The sequence below is a fragment of the Anas platyrhynchos genome, chromosome 1 (genome assembly GCF_047663525.1).
Source record: "Anas platyrhynchos isolate ZD024472 breed Pekin duck chromosome 1, IASCAAS_PekinDuck_T2T, whole genome shotgun sequence".
Lineage (NCBI taxonomy): Eukaryota > Metazoa > Chordata > Aves > Anseriformes > Anatidae > Anas > Anas platyrhynchos.
In genome coordinates, this window is record NC_092587.1 from 80,738,237 (window position 1) to 80,760,107 (window position 21,871).

A 21,871-nucleotide genomic window follows, 5' to 3' on the forward strand; every position below is an offset into this window, starting at 1 on the left:
ATTCCCTGGACCCCTACTACGCAACTGCTCTGCTATGGAGATCAAACTTCAGTTCAGCTTTAGTAGCAACAAATTCATATTACATATTTTCATCTTTTTAACATTTTTACACCCTAGTACTGATAATAAAAGGAAAGTTTGTCAGATCTTTGTTCAGCTTCCTGCTCCCTACTAGATGAAGTCAGTGTATAGCAATGGCAAGGGACTTTCTGCTAAAGAAAGTTTACTGTATAAATGAAGCCAGAAAATATGTATGCGATATGAAAACATCACCAGTTAACCCATTCATTCTCAGAGTTGATTAGAGCATGTTTCCTGGTTTATTTTTTTGCTAAGGCTCTTATGGTCTCCAAATCTATTTTACTTTATTTTTTTCCTCTCTATTTCAGCTACTGCTCAGGTTGGTCTCAGCTGTGTTATAGGTTTTTCCCAGACTTCACGCTAAATTTCTCTGTGACTGCTGCTTGAATTACATTTTTACAGAAATGATTAAATGTTCCATATGTTATTTTGCAGACTGTCTCTGTGCTCCCCCTTTTTTCTATTGCTGTGGTCTCAGTTCGGCCTTTCTGCTTTGACAGGCTGCTCCAGTATGCACCATAACTAGTGGAAAAGCAAGTGCAGAAATCAGTTCATAAATGTGTCAAAACTTTTCTATGATCTGTCCATGTAGTTGTTGTTGTTTTTTTTGTGTGTGTGTGTTTGTTTGTTTTTGTAGTGGTGGTGGTATTACACTAAAGAAGAACAGATACCATTCTAAGGGTGACATTAAATTGAGTTAGTCTAATGTTGAGTTTGTGTACTACATACATGTATGCCTAAATATTTCAGGCTGCATTTAGAGCTGGTGTAAATTGTAACTTTTCCATTGGAATCCCTGTGGTTGGACTAGTCCATTCTAGCTCAGAATCCAGCCTATCACCTTTTTCTTTAGCCTTTTTTCTCTTAAACACTTTAAGATCCATTTTGTTGTGTCTTTCACGTAAAAACAAACAACAATAACAACAACAAAACAAAAAACAAATCCTGCCGTACTCAGGTAACAGAACCAATAATATTTTCAGCATTTTTTTAAATGTACATGAACTCAGCTTTTGCTCATAAACTCAGTAGGGGTGAAATCTGTTTCCGTAGACAGGGTCAAATCTAAACCTTTCCACTATGAAAGCCTTCCTTTTAGTCTAAAGCACTCTAGTACTCTACTCTAGTTCAATACTAAACTAGTACTGAACCACTGTCTAAGCTATCATTAGCCTCTGCATATACTTTATTGGAAGAACAACTTACAATGATAGTGAATAAGCACAGAAAGAAAGTTTGAAAGACAAAGTAAATATTAGGCCAATGAATCACAGAAAAGCCAGAACTACATCTGAGACAGAACAAAAATGAAAAACTGCTGTAACAAATTTTTGGATCACTTCTTATTAGGCTTTTTTTTTTTTAAACTGCACACTTGAAAGTAGGACCACACACAGTTTGAAAATCCAGAATTGTCTTATTTATTGCTGATACACAAGAAGGGTGTCCAGACCAGTATGCTACTAGACGAAGCATTAAAACACTTGTCAGCACTGTGTAGTCACCAGTGTGTTGTGCTAGTCAAGCAATCATGAATGAGGTGAGGGAAACATTAATGTCTGTTGGTCCTCCGAAAATGCTGGCTGTGCTGCTGTCCTGCTCCTGATTGCTCCTTCATGCTGTCATGTCATCGCCTGGTTTTTAATTTCTGATGAGTCCAGGAGTTGGATCGCTATTAACTATAAGCAAGTCACCTCTTCTTTGTTTCTATGCTGATATATTTCATGGCTTGTATCTTGCTCACAGACTACAGTAAGAGTGATGGCTACCACTCAGCATTGACTTATTTGCACAAAGCTGGACATTGGGTCACACAATATAAAGCAGGAAGAAATTACAACATTTTAGTATCAGCTGTTATATAAGCTGTATATAAGCATTATAAGGTCATTTTCATGATAGTAGGCATGGACCTTCTGCATAGTTAGGGAGATTAAAGATGAAGAATTTTATAGGTACTCATGTCCATAGTGAACATCTCGTATTACTGAGATTACAGCGGAAGAATACAACATTGTGGAGGATACTATTTGCTTTAGAGACCCTTATTCTATTGGCATTGTGCTTGAGACCACTCCAGTGATTGCTCCATCCTGAAAACTTCCATTTCATCAGATAAAGGTTCTGCAGGAACTACATCTACTCAGAATTACATTCCTCCTGAGGTGAAGAACCTAGAACAAAGCTTATTTATTATTCAAGCCTTCAGAAGGTGGTTTAGATGGGTGCTGAGCAACATACAAGTTTCTGCTGAACACCTGTTGGGGGTTAACCTCCACTCTAAACTAGTAAGCTAAAGAAATTAATGTAATATCAAGTGCCCAATGAGCAATCATGCAGTACACAAGGCTAAAACATAGGCTGTACCTTATCTGAGAATCAAAGTTCAGATGTTTTTCTTTCATGATCTGTAGGACTTCATTGGGTCCTGTTCCCAGGTGGGTAAAGAGGAGAGTTCCTCAGACAGCTCTTTCTTGATAGGCCATCCCCAGGCTGTAAAAAAAGGAGCCAGATTCCTATTCACCTGCTGAGAAAACTTCTGCGCCCACAAATTCATCTTAGAAGGGTCGTCTTTTGGGATAGAGGACATTTTCTGGTAGTCAGAGAAGAGGTGAGTGAAGGGGTCCCAGCCAAACCCTTCCTGCAGCTGCGGGAGAAGAACAGTATAAAACAGTGAACTTTTCATTTCATTGACATTATTCCTGTGTTACAAACAGTAGAGTGACCCTCCCACCCCTTGTTTCTCTAGTGTCTTTTGGATTTAATGTAAAGTTAGAAGAAGGTATCCAGCTTTCAGGCTTCAGAGCACAACTTAGAGTACAGAAAAATACACCTTCCCATTACACTGGCTTGCAAGCACAAACAGAGATGAAAGATGCGTTGGGAGGAGCTAGAAATGTCAGCAATCATCTATACAAGTTGTTGGTTTGTGTGGAAGAAAGATTCTTGTGCAGCAAAAGGAGTATCAAAGAGGATGCTGACAGATAACCTGGACAGAAGGAAGACAGGAGAACAAGGCATGATCAGAAAACAAGAAGGAGAGACTGTGAGCTGAGCATGAGTTTTGGCTAGGAATAAGAACACAGGAGTTTCAGATTAAAAAAAAAAAATAAAAAAAAATAGTCTTGTATGAGCAAGAAATTTAAAGTAAAGAGGGAGAGGAAACCTATGTTGTTGCTCAAGATGAGGTTAATATGAAGAGCTGACTTGAAACAGCATGACAGGATACAGAATATCTACTGAATATCTTTAGTTCTTTACCAAGCCATGACTTGCATCTCACTTCCTGATACTAAATAGTTTGACACTAAAACATGTTCTACAAATCCACCATCATGCTGGAACAGCTAAGCAGGAGCAGACAGCATTTCTACATTAGGAAGTACAGGCAGACAGATTATCTACCTCTCATAATCCCCTATTACCATGGAAACCCCTGGTGCTGAGACTCGCTATGGACTAGGCAATATCTTTAGCTTGATGATTTAGGCTCACTGATTTTCCACTCTGGAACGTGGTAAAATCAGGATCACTACTCCTTCAATAAATATTTTGTTATTCATAGAAGATGTGAGAGCTCCCAGACAAGGGGGCTGAGGGACATTCACCTCAAAACAGTCAGTAGCTTAAGTCATCATAATGGACTTTTTTTTTTTTTTGCCAGCTAACTCAATGTCCCACAGGAAAATTGCAGCAGATTAAAGGACTAAAGATCCAAGTTTGATCATCCTTTTTCCACATGATATAATCAAACATAAATATATGCTATATAATTATATATACCATATATATAATATATATACATGTATATATTGTTATATATAACAAGCAGTTCCTGTTTCTCTCCTAGGGAGAGAGATTAATATATTGTACTAAGTTCTGTTCCTGAGCAGTTAAGCCCCAGTCTTTCAAAGGAAGGGTAACAGGAGATGCTAGCACTACACAATCTACGTGTGCATCTCTCAAGTGATTTCTGGACCTATGATGAATCCGGATTGTAAGCAAACACTGGCATGACACCTGGAGTCACCAGGCTGAAGACATCCTTCTGACACAGGGTTCACCAACTACTGAATCATAGAATATCCCGAGTTGGAAGGGACCCATAAGGATCATCAAGTCCAACTCCTGGCACTGCACAGGTCTATCCAAAAGTTTAGACCATGTGGCTAAGTGCACAGTCCAATCACTTCTTAAATGCGGACAGGCTTGGTGCAGTGACTAATACACTCGCTTTTCCCAGTTACCTGCAGGTATGTCTCCAGAGCAGTCCATACGTTCCAGTCCTTTAGCTGAGCACCTTTCTTCAGATACTCTCTTATCCTTTCCTCCCGGCACTGTGACGTAAGTGCCTCATGTGCCTGATGCCTGGGAATCCCCAGCACCTTCTCATGCACATAGACAGACCAGAGATTGCAGGTGGCCTCTGTGGTATGAGGTGGAAACTCCCATGCTTGCTGCTGTTGATTGTGTCCCAGCTCATGGACAGGACCCCAAAGACCAGTAGTTTTCATGTGCTTCACATCTATCATCTCCTTCACTGAATCGATGTGGCACATGATGGGGTAGCCAGAATGCATCCAGCCTGCAAGAAAAACATAAGTACTTACCCCAGTGCCTCTTAAACATAAGTAACTGTATTTCTTTTTCATTTCTCCAGCACCTTTCCTCCATCTCACAAACCATGCTGTATTACAATTACATTACAAGCTGTATTCAATGGCTCTATGTCCAAGTGAAGGCCGGTGAAGTGAAGGCCTCAGGGGTCTGTCCTGGGACCAGTACTGTTCCATACCTTTATCAGCAACATAGACAGTGGGATTGAGTGCACCCTCAGCAAGTTCACAAGAGACACCAAGCTGAGTGGTATGGTTGATACAACAGAAGGAAGGGATGCCATCCAAAGGGACCTGGACAAGCTTGAGAAGAGGGATCATGTGAACCTAATGAGGTTCAACGAGTTCAAGCACAAGGTGCTGCACCTGGGCCGGGGCAGTCCCAGGCATGAGGACAGACTGGGAGAAGAACTTATTGAGAGCAGCCCTGCAGAGAAGGACTTATGGGTTCTGGTGGATGGAAAGCTCAACGTGAACTGTCAGTGCGTGCTTGCAGCCCAGAAGGCTAACTGCATCCTGGGCAGCATCAACAGAGGGGTGACCAGCAGGTCAAGGGAGGTGATTGTCCCCCTCTGCTCTACCCTTTTGAGGCCCTACCTGGAGTGCTGCATCCAGGTGAGGGGCCCCCAGCACAAGAAGGATGTGGATCTGTTAGAGTGGGTCCAGAGGAGGGCCACAAAGATGATCAGAGGGCTGGAGCACCTCTCCTGTGAAGAAAGGCTGAGAGAGCTGGGGCTGATCTGCCTGGAGAAGAGAAGGCTCCGGAGTGAGGTTACCTCATTGTAACCTTTCAGTACTTGAAGGGCACTTAAAAAGAAAAATGGAGAGCAACTTTTTGCTCAATCAGATATTGACAGGATGAGGGGGAATGATTTTAAACTAAAAGAAAGGAGATTTAGGTTAGAGGTTAGGAGGAAATTCTTCACTCAGAGGGTGGTGAGGCACTGGAATGGGTTTCCCAGAGAGGTTGTGGAGGCTCCATTCCTTGAGGTGTTCAAGACCAGGTTAGATGAGGTCCTGAGCAACCTAATCTAGCAGTGGCGTCCCTGCCTATTGCAGGGGGTTGGAACTAGATAATCTTTGAGGTCACTTCCAACCTGAAACATTCTATCATTCTAAGATTACCATAAGTGACTTTTTTTTTCCTTTTTGTGAGATAAGGAAATAGTACAAGCGTTACTGTATCAAAGAAGAGATAGAGACAGTACTATCAGTTAAGTACAGTCTCACCTACTTTGCCTTTTTATATTTAAGTGTACACTCACAGTTGGGCTGAGGATGAGATTTTTGGTTGAAGGAAGGTTCAGGTTTGGGGCAGACTTTCTTTCCTGTCTCTTGCCCAGAATACCCCCGAATGCTCACAAACCAAGCACAGCTGACACCTACCCAAACGTGCAATAATGTGATTCAGCACCCTGGCAGAGTTTGACTTCCTGTGTAGAGTGTGGATCCTGCATGTCTGCACTCCAGAAGTTAGCAGTGTAGACAAAATACATGGATGTTACAGCTTGCCATGCTCGAGGGCTGCAAAACTTGTCATGCTGAAGTCAGCTCTTAACCTCACAGAATAGCTGTTCTATAAATAATTTCCCAGTGTCATGCAAGGCAAGAATTTTGTACTGCAAGGGATTTTTCCCAAGTCTCCTTGGTGTTTTCATCCTTGACTTGTCCTTATTCTTAAAGATTCCCAAAGCTTCATAAAAGAATCATCTCCCCAAAATCAAACACCTATCGTAGAAGTGGATAAACAGCCCTTATTCTCACTACATCCATGTAGGGAGCCTACACAGCTGGCTTTAACTGAACAATAAGCCTGTATAGTACTCAAGTGAGAGGACATCAATCACAACCCCCTTCCTGCAGAAACTATTTAAGATCTTGAGCTCCCCAATTTCTAATAAGAGGGATGCGTGTAATTAAAAGCCATAGGCATGCAAAAAAATCAGGTCCAGAAATGTGAGTGAAACCATTTATTCCACCCAAAACAGGAGGGAATTTTGTGTTTGCAGCCAATGGTCTTTTTAACTGGCATTTGCTTAGCATAGCTGAACTTAACGTTCCCAAAATGTGTAACAGATTATTCCCATGTGCCTTAGCAAAGGATTAGGGCATCAGGGTTTGTGCCAAGACCTTGCCTCATTTTGGGATAATGAATTTCACCAACGTGATTTGAAAACCAATTGAAAAAATAGTATTACAAGGTTCTGAATTTATCATCTAGCTTGACTCATTCAAATACACTCAGCACACAACTTGAAAAGCTGGGGTCATGGAGTATCAACTGCAAAACTACAAACTCATGGGCTTTAACAGTAGTATTGCTTCTGCTTCTCCACTGCCATCACCTCAGGCACATCTTTTCCAACTAAGGTTTGCCCACAGTAACCTTTGCACAGCCTGTTTCCAGCAGGTAGGTACACACGAGTATAACAATTATCACTGAATGTAAGCAAACAATCCTATGGCTGAGGCAGGAAAAAAAAAACAAAAAAAAACAACAGAAATTAGATCAATGTCTCCCAGCTGTACTGATTCAGCAGTACATTCAGGAAGGAGACAAAAAACCCTGCAGTCACCAGCTCTGCCTCTTAACACATCCAGGCAGCAGAACAGCTGAGTGAGACAATGCTGGTTTAGACAGAGAGGCATCTGAACGGGTCTATTTAATTTTTATAAGTACTGTCTTACTGTATTTTCATACTGTTTGAGTAGCTCACAATTATGCAAGGATCACAATCATTTGACCCTTTACGTATGTTTCCAGTCCGGCTTTACTGAAGTGACTTCGCAGGAACAGATCTTGCTACTAGAGGCCACTTGCCTTGTAGCCACTTGAGAAATGCCATTTGTCAGTGCACCTACCACATGAGATCTGGACATCTGCTACAATCCTCTCTGGCCTTGGGAACTTTGTTGGTATGGCTGCCAATTTGCTTATTGCCACCATGATCTCATTCCACAGGGTCAGCAGTGGTTTTGGGTTCTCCAAGTGGCGGATGCTGTCAGCTGGTACCGTCAGGATGAGACTCTCAGCTGCCAGTTCTGCCCAGGGAGCAGGGTAGTGCCGGATACTGGCCTTCCACTGGTTTTCACAGGTCTCCCCTACATCAACACAGAAAATCAGTTAACCACAGCTCTAACTTTTGAGCACACTCCCAGAAGTCAAGCTGAAGAAACAGATCACAGTTGAGAAATTCTCTTGGAAAACAGTACGTGGTAGGTGTGCAACTGCAGGTGGTTGGTTGTTAATTAGTTAATCCTCACCCTGTACTTGGGAAGCCTTAGGCTCTTATGGATGGGAGACAGATGGGAGCAAACTGTCATATACCAAAGTAGTTAGCATGGCAAGAACAAATCTCTGTTTTCCTTCTGAGAATAAGAAGCAGGCTTCTCCAGTCTCACTTGATGATCTTGCTTCTTCTTCTCCAATGGAGTTTTTTCTCCGTCTAACAACACTGATTTCTGTTTAATTTGATAGAGGAACAAGATGTTGCATACCACAAGGAAAGAGAAAATGACAGAAATCATGGAAAATTCACCACAGAGATTTATCACACTAAAGCACACAGAGTGCAAGATAAGCTTTGTTGTGACAGAACACTCCCATCAACACATGGTTTTCACCAGAAATGACAATTTCAACCACTAAGAAATGTTGGTTTAGACAAACCCTGCCCATTTTGTGACAGCTCCCTCACCTCCCTCATGTGACAGCAGGCACAGAGTGAATATGTGAACTACCTGGAATCCCAGAGCAAGACAAACCAAGGAAACTGAGTCTAGGCATTACTAAACACAGTCAGGTGCTCCTAAGCATGGCAGCATCTTTCATTTCAGTCACAGGGATAGCAGCATCATGAGCAGCACTAAGAAAGGCACCAAGGTAAATAAACCTACCAAGCTTGAAGAAAGGAGCTCTGACTGCCCCTTCTACAGTGATGGGCACTTTTCCCAGGACGCTCCTTTCTGGTACTATGATGTAAATGAGGCCACCCCAGAGGCAGGAAACTGACTGTTTCTGGCAGGTAATATCACAGGTACGTATTACCACTGGGGCTCGTTTCAGCTCTTCAGCATTAGAGAGGTCATCCGCATGACACCCAACCTGCACCTGGCAAACAGAAGGGTAGGTGATTTGTGAGCAGCTGGGTAAAATGCTTCAAGTACAACTTTGCCAACGAACTATAGCACCCTGAGCCCTCTGCTGTAGCGCTGTTCCTGCAGGGCACATGTGCAGAAACAGCTTTCTAACTTCAGAATTGTTCAAGTGTTCAGCCTGTGGTGGCCAGAAGCAGCAAAACAAAACAAAACAAAACAAAACAAAAAAGTTAAAAAGTTTAGTGCTGTCTCTATCTCGGACAGTCTCACGGCTCTGCTCCTATTTTTACCGGGGTCTGCTATATCCTTCATTGGCAGTTCACAGAATTGCAATGTTTTTTTTTTTCACTGTACTTTACTTGTATTTATTTTTTCTTCACCCTGCACCAGCATCAAAGTCACATCCTATAACATATGAGGTGGAGAGGTGTGATCACTCCTGGGTTGTTTTATTGTGCCTCTTCCTCGGCCCTGATACAGTAAAACAGACAAAGTGGCTGCAAGATTATACAAAAATACCTGAGTTAATCTTGAGTTTCAGCTGCAGGAAGCTTACTGCAAAACATACCCAAGCAGGTGAGCTTTTGTCTGCTTTGTTCTTTGATGAGAACAGGATTCCAGTTAACTGGTTTATATCTGATCTGGATACATCTATGAGAGCAACAGTAGCAGCATTGTGGAAGTACGTTAGGAGAGTTCTGGAAAGAGACAGAACTAAGTTTCATGATTAGAAGGGCCCACCCAAGTACTTATTTGGGCCTAGAATCACCTTGATCAGTTCTCTCTGCACGGCAACAGAACAGGTACAGCAAGCAGTCTCCAGGCAGCAGCCACAATCAATTATCCTGCCAGCACACAGACGAGGAATGCAAGGAGTGGAAACAAAGTGAAAAATGATGACAATGCATGGAAAGTGCCACAGGGTGGCAGCAGAAGGAAAGGACTGACAAGGCCTAAGACCTATATTCGAGTGCCCAGCTGACATTGTGTGAGCAGTAGCCAAACTAGTAAGGGCTCACCTGCAGACCAGCACCGACCAGCCGACAAGGGAATGTTATAACGGCTGTGTGACCCTCCGGGAGATAGAGTCCTGTACTCCTCCAGGCTGTCTTACCTAAAATGTGAGAGAACACAGATCTGAACAGTCAGAAACTCCTGATGTTATGGATTCCGGAGATTTCAAGCTGCAGTAAAAGAATCTTCTGTCTTTGTCTCTACACATGCACAATTGTCTCACATTTTATCCAATCTGTTGGAAATACAGCTTTAAAGGGAAAGGGTATTGGCATGAACAAGATCATCACACAATTAGCAAGCAAGCCCACCCAAACGTAAAATTCCAAGAATGACGAAGGTACTTATTAATACTTGTAAAAAAATAAACAAAAAATAATAATTAAAAAAGAAACAGCTCCTCCTCCACTCAGATCCTCTTACCCTCAGAGGTGCATACTGTGGTGGTATTAGACATAGTTGAAGTTGTAATGGTCATCAAACATCTCCTAAATAACAGACTGACAGTGACATCAAATTTTTCCCAACTGACTAGTCAGCATAAGCTGGGGCCCACACGAATTCCCATTTCTAAGCTGACTGAAGTTATGAGAATGCCTAGAGGGCTGTCCTAGCCAAGGCATAAGATGGGTACCCTACCACACCACTAAAATTTAGCAAGCCTCTAGACAGCCTTCCCATGGAAATTAAAGCCTCCTCTGCCTAGGAGATTTCAGTAGACACTTCTGATATACACTGCAAAACTGATCCATCTCTACTGTACTGATCAGGCAAAATCCACTCATTGGTTCTGACAAAGTTTACTCAAGAATATTTCAGCCCAAACAGCAAAAATCCTCAGAAGAGCCGGACCATCCTAAAGCTCCTCATTTACAACCTTCCCTGTCCTCCAAGAAATTTTGTCAGGCAAAACCTAATCCATGGAAAAATGTAAAATAGACATAATATCATAACTTTTCACCAATTCATCTCAATTTTGCTGAACTTACACCTATGGCATTTTTGAAATTGTTTAATCTCAAATCATGGGTTGCCAGCACTTTTCTTTTTTTTTTAATGTCGAATTACACAAATTCTGAACAGTCCCACTATTCAATTCAATGCTTTCAATCCAACCAACCCTAACAATTTTCCCCTTTTGCCCTGACTCATTAGTGTTACAACCAGTGAGCAACTATTCCACAACTCTTGTCTCTAAACTTCCTCTGCACTCAAGACATTGCCACTCCAGAACTGTCCTTTTTATCTCATTAGAATAATTTGCAAACAACAACTCTCAATCATATTCAAATTCAAAAATTCAAGATTTATCTGTCCATGGAAAAATACCTTACCAGTGAAATTACTTAAAGTTTAAATATATCAGTACCAGGAATCTCAAAGTTATATAGCTACAAAGCCTAACGTTAGACAAATGATTCAGGACGTAATTACCAAATACCATAGCTTCAGTGATGGTGTCAGCCTATGAAGTTCCCGTCCTGCTCACAGTCTCTTGTTTTCACCCCAAAACCACAACTTCACTCCATCAGCTCTGCTGATACAAGAAGTTGTGAGACCGCTACTACTCAGACTGAAATTACCTAGATAAAAAAATAAAACTTTTGTTCCTAACTCCCAGCTTTTCACAGGATGGTCTCAAAGATGGCTCTGTCAGAACACTAGTGGGACAACAAATGGTAGAGCAGAGCCTGGAGTTCCTGAGGAACTTAAAGCTTTCTTGAGGAAGCCACTGCACTGTGCAAGTACCCTCAGGAGCTTCTATAGTTGGCTCTTCTCCAAGTGCCTGTGTACCAATTATGAGGATGCAAGACTTCCATGGCATGTTTCAGAGCACTAAAATCAGTGCCAGCCATAAAAGGAGCCTGCCTGCCACCACACAGAGGCCAGCATCCCCACAAGCCCACAGTGAAACTGGACATCTGTCCTCATGTTCAGACATACACACAGAGGGCAAGTGCCTTGCTGATCCCAGCGCCAGCATGCCTCAAGAGGAAGGGAGATACGGTACTCACCTGGATTAGTGCCATCGATTTCCACGGTAACAGGAAGGGCACAGACCCCAGTGGCAGATTTCTGCACTAGGGCTGCACAGTCTGTCATGGTGTATGACAGCTCAGTTGCCATGCAGAGCAGGGCTGCCTCTTTGGAGTTGCTCTTGACAGGCTTGTGCCTGCTGACGTGCGGGATCCCACTTTGGCGAAGCACTTTGGCCAGGATGCGGTGCATTGAGGCATATGTGGGGCAGTCCTGGGCAGGGATGCGCAGAAAGGCAGCACAGTCTTGTGCCAGCCTTGGCAGCCAGTCTTTCAGGGGAGCTTTGAGACCCTCAGCCTTGTCTACATGGCTCTTGAAAAGAGAGAGTGCCTTGCGAAAGTGGTAGTGCTCCCCAAATGCTGTGGCTGGGAGCTTTGCTGCCTGGATACTCTGCCCCAGGATGCTCAGCCCAAAGCGGTTGAGGATTTTGTTGCCAGGATATTCTGCCACTGCAGCTTTGCCGCGGTTCTGGGAAGCCCAATACCAGGCTTGGCCTCCAATCAGTAGGCCACCCCCTTCTGCCACAAAAGCATGAATCGTCTCCACCTGTTTGTCACTGTAAGAAGGACAGCAGTATACGCTCATGTTGCCTGTCAGCTCTGATACCTGTGACTTCACCTCTTCCTCACTGAAGAGGCCACACAGTTTCTTCAGGCTGGCATCCACACCCACCAGCCCCTTTCTCCCAGCATCTAGCCAGCGGACAGCATTGAGCAGGAATTTGGCCATCTTTGGGGAGAAGAGCTGACTCTCATGGGTTGCCACCACAACACGGCCTCGGCCATAGCGTGATGCAGCTAAGAGGCAGCGGTGCGAGCTGTCCAGGCAGAGCGGGAAGGAGAGTACACCATGCACCAGCAAGATGGAGGGTGTGCCCCCTGTCACCATATCCAGCTCTGACACACCATGCAGGAGAAAAGCAGAATCAAGGCCAAGATTGGCCTGGTGTCTGCAAAACCAAGAGAGGTTCAAGTTAGCTCCCAATCCAGCATCCTCTGCTTAAACAGCTACTGTGTCCGTCCCTGCCTCTTCTTCCTCTCTCACCCTAGTACATCATGTTGCCACTTCTTTCATTTTAAAAATAAAATAAAATCCATCAATTTTTTTTTTTTCTTTTACAGTTTCAGTTTTTGCAGTCAACCAAATCTGTAAGAATCTCAGCACTCATTTACAAATGAAGAGAAAGAAAAGTTTCCAGGCCTGTTACTTTGAAGAGCAGCTTGAAAATCCAAATGCGGGATCTCAAAAGTCAAAGGACCTTTCATATTTTTTAAGCAAATCTTTTGCAAATTTAACCTGCAAATGATGGGGAAATCAGCGTATCTCCTGTAGCAGAAACTTCCTTGAATTACTCCACCCTAAGTATCATAAACTGGACAAGCCCAAAAGATTTCTCTGTGTGTTCTGTTGAGAAGTGAAGAAAGGATAGATAGACCCCAAAAGAGAGACCCACAAATTCCTACCAGTTATCCTCCACAGTATCTTTGTGGAGCTTTTACCATGTAAGGCTCTTGTATTTTTGCTATTTCGGTATAGCGTCTATATGACACTGTGGAGAAAGACATGTTCAATCGGTTGCAATTACATAATTTTCTCCATTTGGGCAAACACAATTTTTCTTTGACACCTGAAAAGAATCTGTTGTTACATGGCCATTGCAGCCAGCTCAGTTACAATAAAACATGCTGCCCTTGTGCACACCCATAGGACAGGAAACTGCACCTCTCTTCTGATTATTACTTTACTGACACTGCGAAGTAAATGAAAGACTTTCTGGGAATTTTATTTCTGTCATTGCAACTTCCACTGCAGTGAGGTGAAACTGCCACACACAGGAAGCATAGCACCGTTCCTGCTCCACTGAGATCCCATGGCACTTTCCCTAACTGAGCAGAAAGTGGTGCTAGGCACAGTCCAGTATGCTCAGTAGCAAGGGGAGGTGGAGGAAGACAGAGGGGCAAAGTCCAGGGCACTGCTGTCTGCTCTGCGATACAAGACACAACAGCTCAGAGTTTCACAACCTGCTGCTCTGAGACCAAAAGGCCAAGCTAGAATCCCAAACTAACTTGAAGCACACCGGGTTCCTGCTAACAGCCTGTGTCTTCTGGAGAAGGGAGGTGGCACCAGGCCTGCCTCCTCAGCTCAGCATCAGTCCAGCGGTTTCACTTGCAAAAAGGAAATTTTTGCAGGTTAAGCAGGTTTAGCAGCTGTCAGGCAGAGCCCAGCCCAGAGTGCTGGTGAGGTGCTCCATCTCCAGTGTGGTTTTGAACTGTGTGAAAGTTGGCCTGAACATACCCACCCTGGGGGAAAGGATGGGATAGGAGCCGGGGAGTTGCTCCTCCTTTCCCCAGCTTGCTGTGTGGTGCTCACAGGCACAGCTGGTCAGGGAGACAGCTCTACAACATGGCTGCACTCATTTCTTGACCCTGAATGAATGTCCTAACCCACTCCCCTGGAAGCAAAGTCATCATTCTTTCAGATTACAAACAGCAAGGAGATTCTCTCTTACATCTGAAGACTACAGCTGCATCCCACCCTGGCTATTAAAGAACCAGCATTCAAACATCGTCATCTCTTACCTCAAGGATCTTTTGTAAACATCTCATTTGCATAACTTGTTTAAATAGACAGAACAATTCAGATACTCACGGAACAGTTAAGGGGAGCTTTGGAATTTTCTTGGCAACTTTGAAGATCCCTTTCGCTACAGGATTTCCTGTGAAGTACACACCAGCCACACTGGTCACCTGGTTCCCAGGGAATTCAAACAGCACCTTCTCCTTCCCATGTAGACTACCCCAGTGCCAAGCCTGGCCTCCAATGAGCAGGCCTCCACCTTCCTTTACAAAGCAAACCACGTCTTTTGCCTGCGTGCTGTCATAGGCATCCATACAGTACACCCCGTGGTGGGTGCTGAGCGCTACCCCAGCCTCTACTTTGATGCCAGCCCCAAGGAGCAGCTGGGAGAGGGAATCCAACCGGTGATGGGACCCAACCAGGGCCGCAGGGGAAGGCTTGAGCCACTCCACAGCATTTCTGAGGAACTGGGAAAACTTGGAGCTCTTCATGATTCCCTCGTGGGAAATAACCACCATCTTGCCTTTCCCATACCGTGAAACAGCGATCAGAACCTGCTTCTCAGCGCTCAGAAGCACAGGGTAGGCATCCTCTCCAACAAGCAGCAGCTCACAAGGAACAAAACCACCAGTGAAGTCCCATTCTCCAACACTGTCTACTAACAGCTCATAGGTAGCAGAGGGTTTCATCTTCAAGCCACTCTAATCTGATGGAGAGAAGAGCAACATTCATTGCAGTATGGCTCAGCAATACAGAACTGCTAAACTGCTAAAGGAAGCGACTGTTTTAACAAATTCTGCAAATTCTCAAAGAGGAGAACAAGGAAATAAGGATGAATACATTCCCATTAACAATTGGTTTGGAGAGGGAGAATGGCAGAAACTCCAAGAAGTCTACTAGGAACTTGCCTGGTAGAGGTGGCTTACATGGAAGGTGACAGACAATAAAAAGACCTGATCAGCACAATACATGGAGTAATTCAAACATGAAGTTTCCAATTTTCTTCCCAATTGGGTATGTATAGAAATACACATGCCTGCTGTGGCATAAGTTTCCAAAGATGCACTTTTTCTACCTGTTCAGACACTAAAAGCAAGGAGCATTAGGTGGTGACGTGAAGAGGAAGAGGGTTGATAGAAACAATAGAGACAAGCAGTTCCCTGTCACAACTGACAGTTTAAGCCACATGGGACCTAGCAGAGCAGGTCTGGGCACAGGATTTTCATGCCCTAGTATTCTGTTCTAAACTGCCTCATGATATCAAGGAAATAATTTCCCTCTTTTGCAGCTTTGTTTTTCCCATCTATGAAGCGAGGAGAATGGTACTGACCTTTGTTGCCAAAGCCTTTGAAGTCTATTGGGAGACACGTGCTATATTTAGCTTCCCTCAGGTCGAAAGTTTGGACTAGCTCTTCAGCAAAATCGTCTCCTGCTGAGCTGAGGCTTCTGTGACTGTGCAGACAGGAAGAGTTTTGAGGAGGAGAGTTTGACCAAGTCCCACCCACTTCGTGTCATTCCGAATTCACAAGGCTGACGAACACTACGCCTACGGCAAGAGAAGGTGTTGTTCTGGGGCAGACTTTGCCCTTTCCTGGGCAGCATCCTGTGCCAACATCGGTCTCTATGGTCTTCACATACATTTCAGATTTGGCTACCCTGAAACCAAATCCTTGGCACGCTAACACAGGAAAATAGAGAAGTTCTGGAGAAGCGGAATCCTTGACACAGATTTATTTGTCGTAAGCCCCAAGGTGCTCAAAAACTGCAAGCGGATCAAGAATGACAGCGCATTCCCCTTGCCCATCCTCTGGGCAAGCCTGGAAGCTCTGAGTTTTTCACATAATCTCTCGTAAGACTTGACTGCTTTTTTATATCTGATTTCTGAGTGAAAGTTGCTGATTAACATTGCCCAGAAATTTAGTGCTTGTTTGCTAGCTTAGTCTGAATTCCAGCTTTGTTTCCCTGGGTTTGAATAAACCCTACATTTAAAGGCAAATACTAGGTGATTTAGGTTGTTTGCCAGGAATCATGCAATGAAGCATTAACACAGCCTGGGAAAATAATAGTCTCTTTCTGATGGCTTCTGTGGATTTTAAACTAATATAGCTATGTTGGCACACTGACCATGGTGTAAGGGAGAGGAAAATCAGATGAATAGTCACTCAGTTTCAGTAACTGGTACTCCACCTGAGGACTACCCTCCAGGATTACAGTTTGAAGTAAATTCAGTAATAAAACAGCCCTTACTTCTTAGCACCCACTTTTGTTCTTATCACAAGATTTGGAAGCCAAAATCCTGGGCTCTGATCCCACAAAAGGATGCGTACTTCCTGGCACTTAGCCAGAAAAAGATATGGCTGTCTTCTTGTTATGCAAACATAAACTCTATGTTTACAGGACACAATGACCACCACACAACAGAATTCCCAATTTCTATGTATTTACGATTTCTCCCTTAACATTGTATTAACCAGTTGACAGTGGAAAGAGGAACGAATTGTACTCATTAGACCCAGTGCAAACAACTATGGGCAAATCCCTCTTTCTAGACAGAGAAAGTAGAAGGTACAATAGGGACAGAGAACACGGAGGTCTAACGAGAATTAGAGGAGAACCTGTAGAAGACAGATGTGTGTCTGATGTGTGAATGTGGAGGAAATAAAAATTGGCTCTAACTACATGCAGAGGGAAGAGGAAGATCTTGATTACCATTTGCTTCCCTTGTTAACATGAAAACAAAAATTTTCCACAGCAATGCCTGGAATGAGTTAAAGACTCAATTCTTTGTCCTCAGTCCTGCCCCTTCCACTTCTCACTTCCAGGCAGTTTCCTTTCCCTACAGAGCTGAAACTATTAGGAGTAGGGATTGGAGCATTTGTAAACCCTGTCAGATGACCAGTCCTAGGCTTTCTTCTCTCTGCAAAAAAAGGAACAAAAATTACACGGAAAGGTGTGGTGGGTTCATTAAATGCAGACTTAAGAGTCCATCATCTTCTGTCCAAAAGTCATCACAGTCAGCACAGAGAATACCCAGGCAAAAGGGACATGGTGTGGAGGCAGGAAAACCGCTGGGTCCATTTAGGAAGACCTCTGGCAGACACATGACTAAGAGGGTGTTCTAAGGGTGAATATGGGAACAGACTTCGTATCAAGTGCTCAGTCACCGTGGAGCAAGTCCTTAATGGTTGCTGCAAAGCCTGTCATGGGTAAAACGTAGGGTAATGTGCAGTATCTGAGAGTGGGAGGACAAAAGGCACAGGACAGTCACTGGAGGTAAATCACTTGTTAAGAACACAAGCAGCCTAAGTGAGAGAGAGACACGATTCTTAGCAATTTGGCTGCTGTTCCTAATCAGGGGGGACTCTTGCAGTTTCCACTCTTTCCTCTTTCAGCTTTATAGTCTAGCTGTCCGCACAACTATTCATCAAGTAAGCTGCAAGGTATGCATGTAGTAAGGAATTGGTGGGCTCTTGCTTTTTAACACGTTTATCAACAAAGTGAGCAAGGAGATGAATGCCAACATCTGGCATTTGCTGAAGAGACAAAAGTACTTATATCCATGATGTCTGTTCATCATTGACATTGGATTTTTATTTGATTTCATTTTGTGAGTACCTACTTAATTGGGAAAATGAGAAGAACGACACTAGGTACATTAATGACTAAACCATTAGCAGTCTGGGGCAGAGCTGGAGTAGATTCTGATAAAAAAATCTCAGGCAGGCAAAACTATTCTGAGGACAGCTAAGAGACTTGCAAAGCAGAAGGAAGACGTGACCTTTCAAAATGCAGATGTTTAAAACTGAGCTAGTCACCGTGAGCTCTGTTTTCTATCAGTGGAGAAAAACATGCAGCTGGATGGAAAAAGCCATCTGCCCTGCTTTAAAACTTTTCTTTAGGGTGAAATGGATCACCCTATATAATCTAGTGACTGGATCACTCCTAATTTTAAAGGGAGCACAGGGCAACTAGCTCCAATGCAGTCCTTTCCAACTAGATGAAGCCAGTGTCACTGGTTCAAGGCCTATATGGAGAACTGAAATGACACTGGGCTCCAGAAATGCCTTTATAACAGTTTTGTCCCAGAATAGCTAACTTAGAACACTAATTCCATGCCTCGAGCAATGCCCTTTGGCATGCTGGATGAACACTCACAGCTGGAACTTTGAGATTCCATGTTCTGCTAGGTGACTGTAAGAAGCAGCTTTGAACCCAGAACAGGAGAATATCATAAGCCTCTTATGTCATTGTGGAGCAGGTACTCAAAGGTCCTCCCAGACATTTATCCAGCCAATCTTGAAATTATCGACTCAACTATTTCCTGCTCATCTACATTCCAAATTGCAACAAAAAAAGGCAAACATTATCTGCATCAGAAGTCCTTACCTCCACGGAGAGCCTACAACATGCATTCTCATTAGGCTGGGACAGAAACAAAGAAGAGTGACCAAAGAAACCTGGAGAATGTTGTCCTCATAGGCCCTGTAGAATGACCAGTACCATGGCATGTCCCAGTATCCATATGGCAGCAGTGACCTGCAAGGGCACAATAACTAAAAAAAAAAATAAAGGCAACAAGACACAGGAAGGATGATACATTTATGTCAACACTGTCAAAAAACAAAACAAAACAAAACAAACTAGAGGTCATAATCTGAAGTGTTTAGGAAAGCTGATGACATATAATACACATGAAGATTTATTTCTTCTCCATAAGATTGTCTGAGCCATGTGACAATGCTCTATTTAACAAGAAACAAAAAAAAAAAAAAACAAAAAAAAAACAACAACAAAAAAAAAACACAACATATGATTTTTGCACTGTGTAGCATAAATGCAAACCAGAATGTACTTAAAAGTTCTGTGATATTCTTATAAAGAAAGCCAATACCTACCCTGCAAGACTAAGTGGGCACTACAGCTGGTTTAAGCATACAAGTGAGAGCTTGGGTTACTGCTAGGACTGTAACACGCTCAAGCTCTGCCCTGCCAGATGATCAAGCACTTGGTTTCTGACAGGGTATGAAAAACATTTAGAGCAAAACTGTGAGGCTGGCTCACTTCAGAATAGGCTCAAAATTGTGTTAATCTAAAGATGGGGACAAAAACTCTCAGGACTGAACATCTCAGATATGTCCTGCATGTTTTTTCACTGTTTTCAATACCTTTTGAAAGCATAAGCACCATGAAACCACCAATAGGGTAGGCTAAAGCAGTAAGCCATGAAATGGAAATATCAACCTAAGTGTAAGAAAGGTTGTAAGGAAAAGCAATAAACCCAGGTGCAATGAACTGTATAGCTAGAACAGCACTGATACCGCAACAATGTTTTGTCTATTTCTGAGCAGAGCTGGCACAGCCTCAAGACTCCCTCCAACACCTTCCTCCTCCCCCCCAACTCTGTGAAAGAGCAGTTGTGGTGGAGTTTAGCTGCCCAGCAGGGCAAAACCACTACAGTGTTACATTAAAAAAGTCAAAGAAACAAAGCTTAGTAGGTCAAACGAAAATTGAGGAAGACAAGAAGTAGGTGAGGTTGTGAAATTAGTAACAACTCTTAAAATGACGAATAAAAGCTAAATAAAAATTTAATTTTTTAGAAATTTATATATATATATATTTTAATTTAATAAAACAAAAGCTAAAAGCATCATCACAAAAATCCTCCAATAGTTTATATCTTCCCAAGGTGGCTGTTGATAAAAGCCATACGGAGAAAAAATGTAATCCATACAGACTGATGGAACCAGGTTAAGAAAGACAAGGCCAAGAAAGCAATGACTAGAGGAAGTTACTATTTTTTTAATGCATTAGAGTTACTAGAAAACAAATTGAAAACAAATACAGTACAAATTTCAGTAAAGGTGTAGCAGAATCTATCAGGCAATTGCCACCTGTAATTAGTTATTGGTAGTATTTTCGTACGGAAAAAATCAACAGGGATTGCCTATCCTTTCTGATGATATTAACGTGCACGCATTAGGGCTACACACTGTCTAAAAGAATGCAAAGAAATAGAGATCCTTAGTGTCTAAACACACAGCTGAACAGCAATCTCGATTACTTTTTAAAGATAAGGAAAGAACAAAATGAAAGTATATATAAACATCTACCTGTGTGTTTTAAAATAATTTTGCATTTGAAAATGTAATTACAATTTTAATTAAAATTGAATTTGACTAAATTCCTAAGAACTGAAAGTAGGCTCATGGGCAATGACCAGTAAAGACAGATGCCAGAGATGTTTATACAAAAAATTTCCTACTTACTCTTTTAAAATCTCTACCTGTGATCCAAAAAGGCCAGCACGTATCACATAAATGAAATTCCCAAATAACATCGAGTATTTATGTGCAGAAGCACAGGAAAAGGAACCATAACCTTATTAGAAAATAACTTTGAAAATGAGAACTTAAATCAAAGTCCTATGGCCTCTAGTTTTAGAACCGTGCTGACATCTGCTGGTGAACAACGAAAAGAACAGCTACAAATCTCAGAATTGCAAATACAGAGCCCTTTTCCAATCCTACAGTGGAGGGGTTGGATCTCATTTGCATGCCTGCTACGTTATGCCTGTTCAGATTATTTCCCTTTAGATGCTGCTAGGTTTTGAAGCAGGGGATGAGTGTAACACCACAGTTCTTCATGTGAAAAGAGACACGTGTCAAATGCTCTTCGATGTGGACCATGCCAATCTACTGTTGTCTGCAGTGATGTGGTAAAGGATAAGGAGAAACAACTTTCTCTCTTCTAAACTGACAGCACAGGACTTGTTTTGCTGTATATGATCAAGAACAAGGGAGAGCATGGATAACAGGACAACTCACTGAATCTGAGAATGACAAATGGATAAGGTGTAACTTGGCTGGCAGGCAGTGTCTGACATCCTTCATGGCCTAACATGAAGTGTCACACAAATTAGCAACATAGGATTAGACTGATGAACATTTGTACCTTACCGTGGGCTTCAAGAGTGCTTGCAACATCAACAACAAAGCACAATTCATATAAACTGATAATTTCCCCCTTATTATGCACCATTATCTTTTATAATGCACCAAGAAGAGGTACTACAAACTGCTCTCTTATATTATTTTTCAAATTCGTATAAGCTACATCTGAGCTGTGCTGCTCTCTGCCCACCTTCTAACGGCTTTATGTACAAACCTTGTTATCTATAGCAAGTCTTTACATAAACCTGTTCATAAACATAACAAGTTGCAGACCAGCATTAGCCAGGCATCACCTCCTACAAGTCTGTTCCAGAGTCCCGCTGCAATTAGTTGGTTTGGGACATTTTATTGATCAGGCAATAAAATGCTATTTTAGATACTCTTTGATGCTTGTTATATATGGAGTGGTAATTCATGTCAAGAAAATGGTTGATATTAATAAAGAAGGGGGAGATTTGGGAGTGTGGCCATGGGGGTTGGAAAGCCCCGTGGATAAGA

General features: G+C 42.7%; 1 protein-coding gene across 6 annotated transcripts; it reads right to left on the minus strand.

The window, feature by feature from the left end:
- Positions 1–1,478: 1,478 nt before the first annotated feature.
- Positions 1,479–21,837, minus strand: LOC101803599 (TRPM8 channel-associated factor 2). 6 transcript variants are annotated; one of them, XR_011811758.1, is made up of 9 exons: positions 15,754–21,837; positions 14,496–15,129; positions 11,825–12,795; positions 9,815–9,909; positions 8,595–8,808; positions 7,560–7,799; positions 4,329–4,666; positions 2,449–2,574; positions 1,479–2,255 (listed from the first exon to the last, which is right to left on the minus strand). XR_011811758.1 is itself a non-coding variant. In XM_072042974.1 (9 exons), exons 3-9 carry the CDS (start codon positions 15,110–15,112, stop codon positions 2,483–2,485), a joined length of 2,721 nt encoding a protein of 906 aa, XP_071899075.1. In that variant the 5' UTR covers positions 15,113–15,129; positions 15,754–15,875; positions 18,810–21,832; the 3' UTR covers positions 1,479–2,482. The 6 variants fall into 6 exon arrangements, 5 of the variants coding, with proteins under 5 accessions (XP_071899075.1, XP_071899063.1, XP_071899073.1 ...); XM_072042974.1 differs by having other exon boundaries at positions 1,479–2,728; positions 15,754–15,875; positions 18,810–21,832; XM_072042962.1 differs by having other exon boundaries at positions 1,479–2,728; positions 15,754–17,340; positions 18,810–21,832.
- Between the last annotated feature and the right edge of the window lie 34 nt (positions 21,838–21,871).

Coding starts and splice junctions, on each gene's coding strand:
- LOC101803599 (XM_072042974.1), bottom strand. CDS start 15,112: ATGAAACCCTCTGCTACCTATGAGCTGTTAGTAGACAGTGTTGGAGAA. Junction 12,796..14,495: donor AAGCTCCCCTTAACTGTTCC/GTGAGTATCTGA, acceptor TTGGTTTTGCAG/ACACCAGGCCAATCTTGGCC. Junction 8,809..9,814: donor TGGTCGGTGCTGGTCTGCAG/GTGAGCCCTTAC, acceptor TCTGTTTGCCAG/GTGCAGGTTGGGTGTCATGC.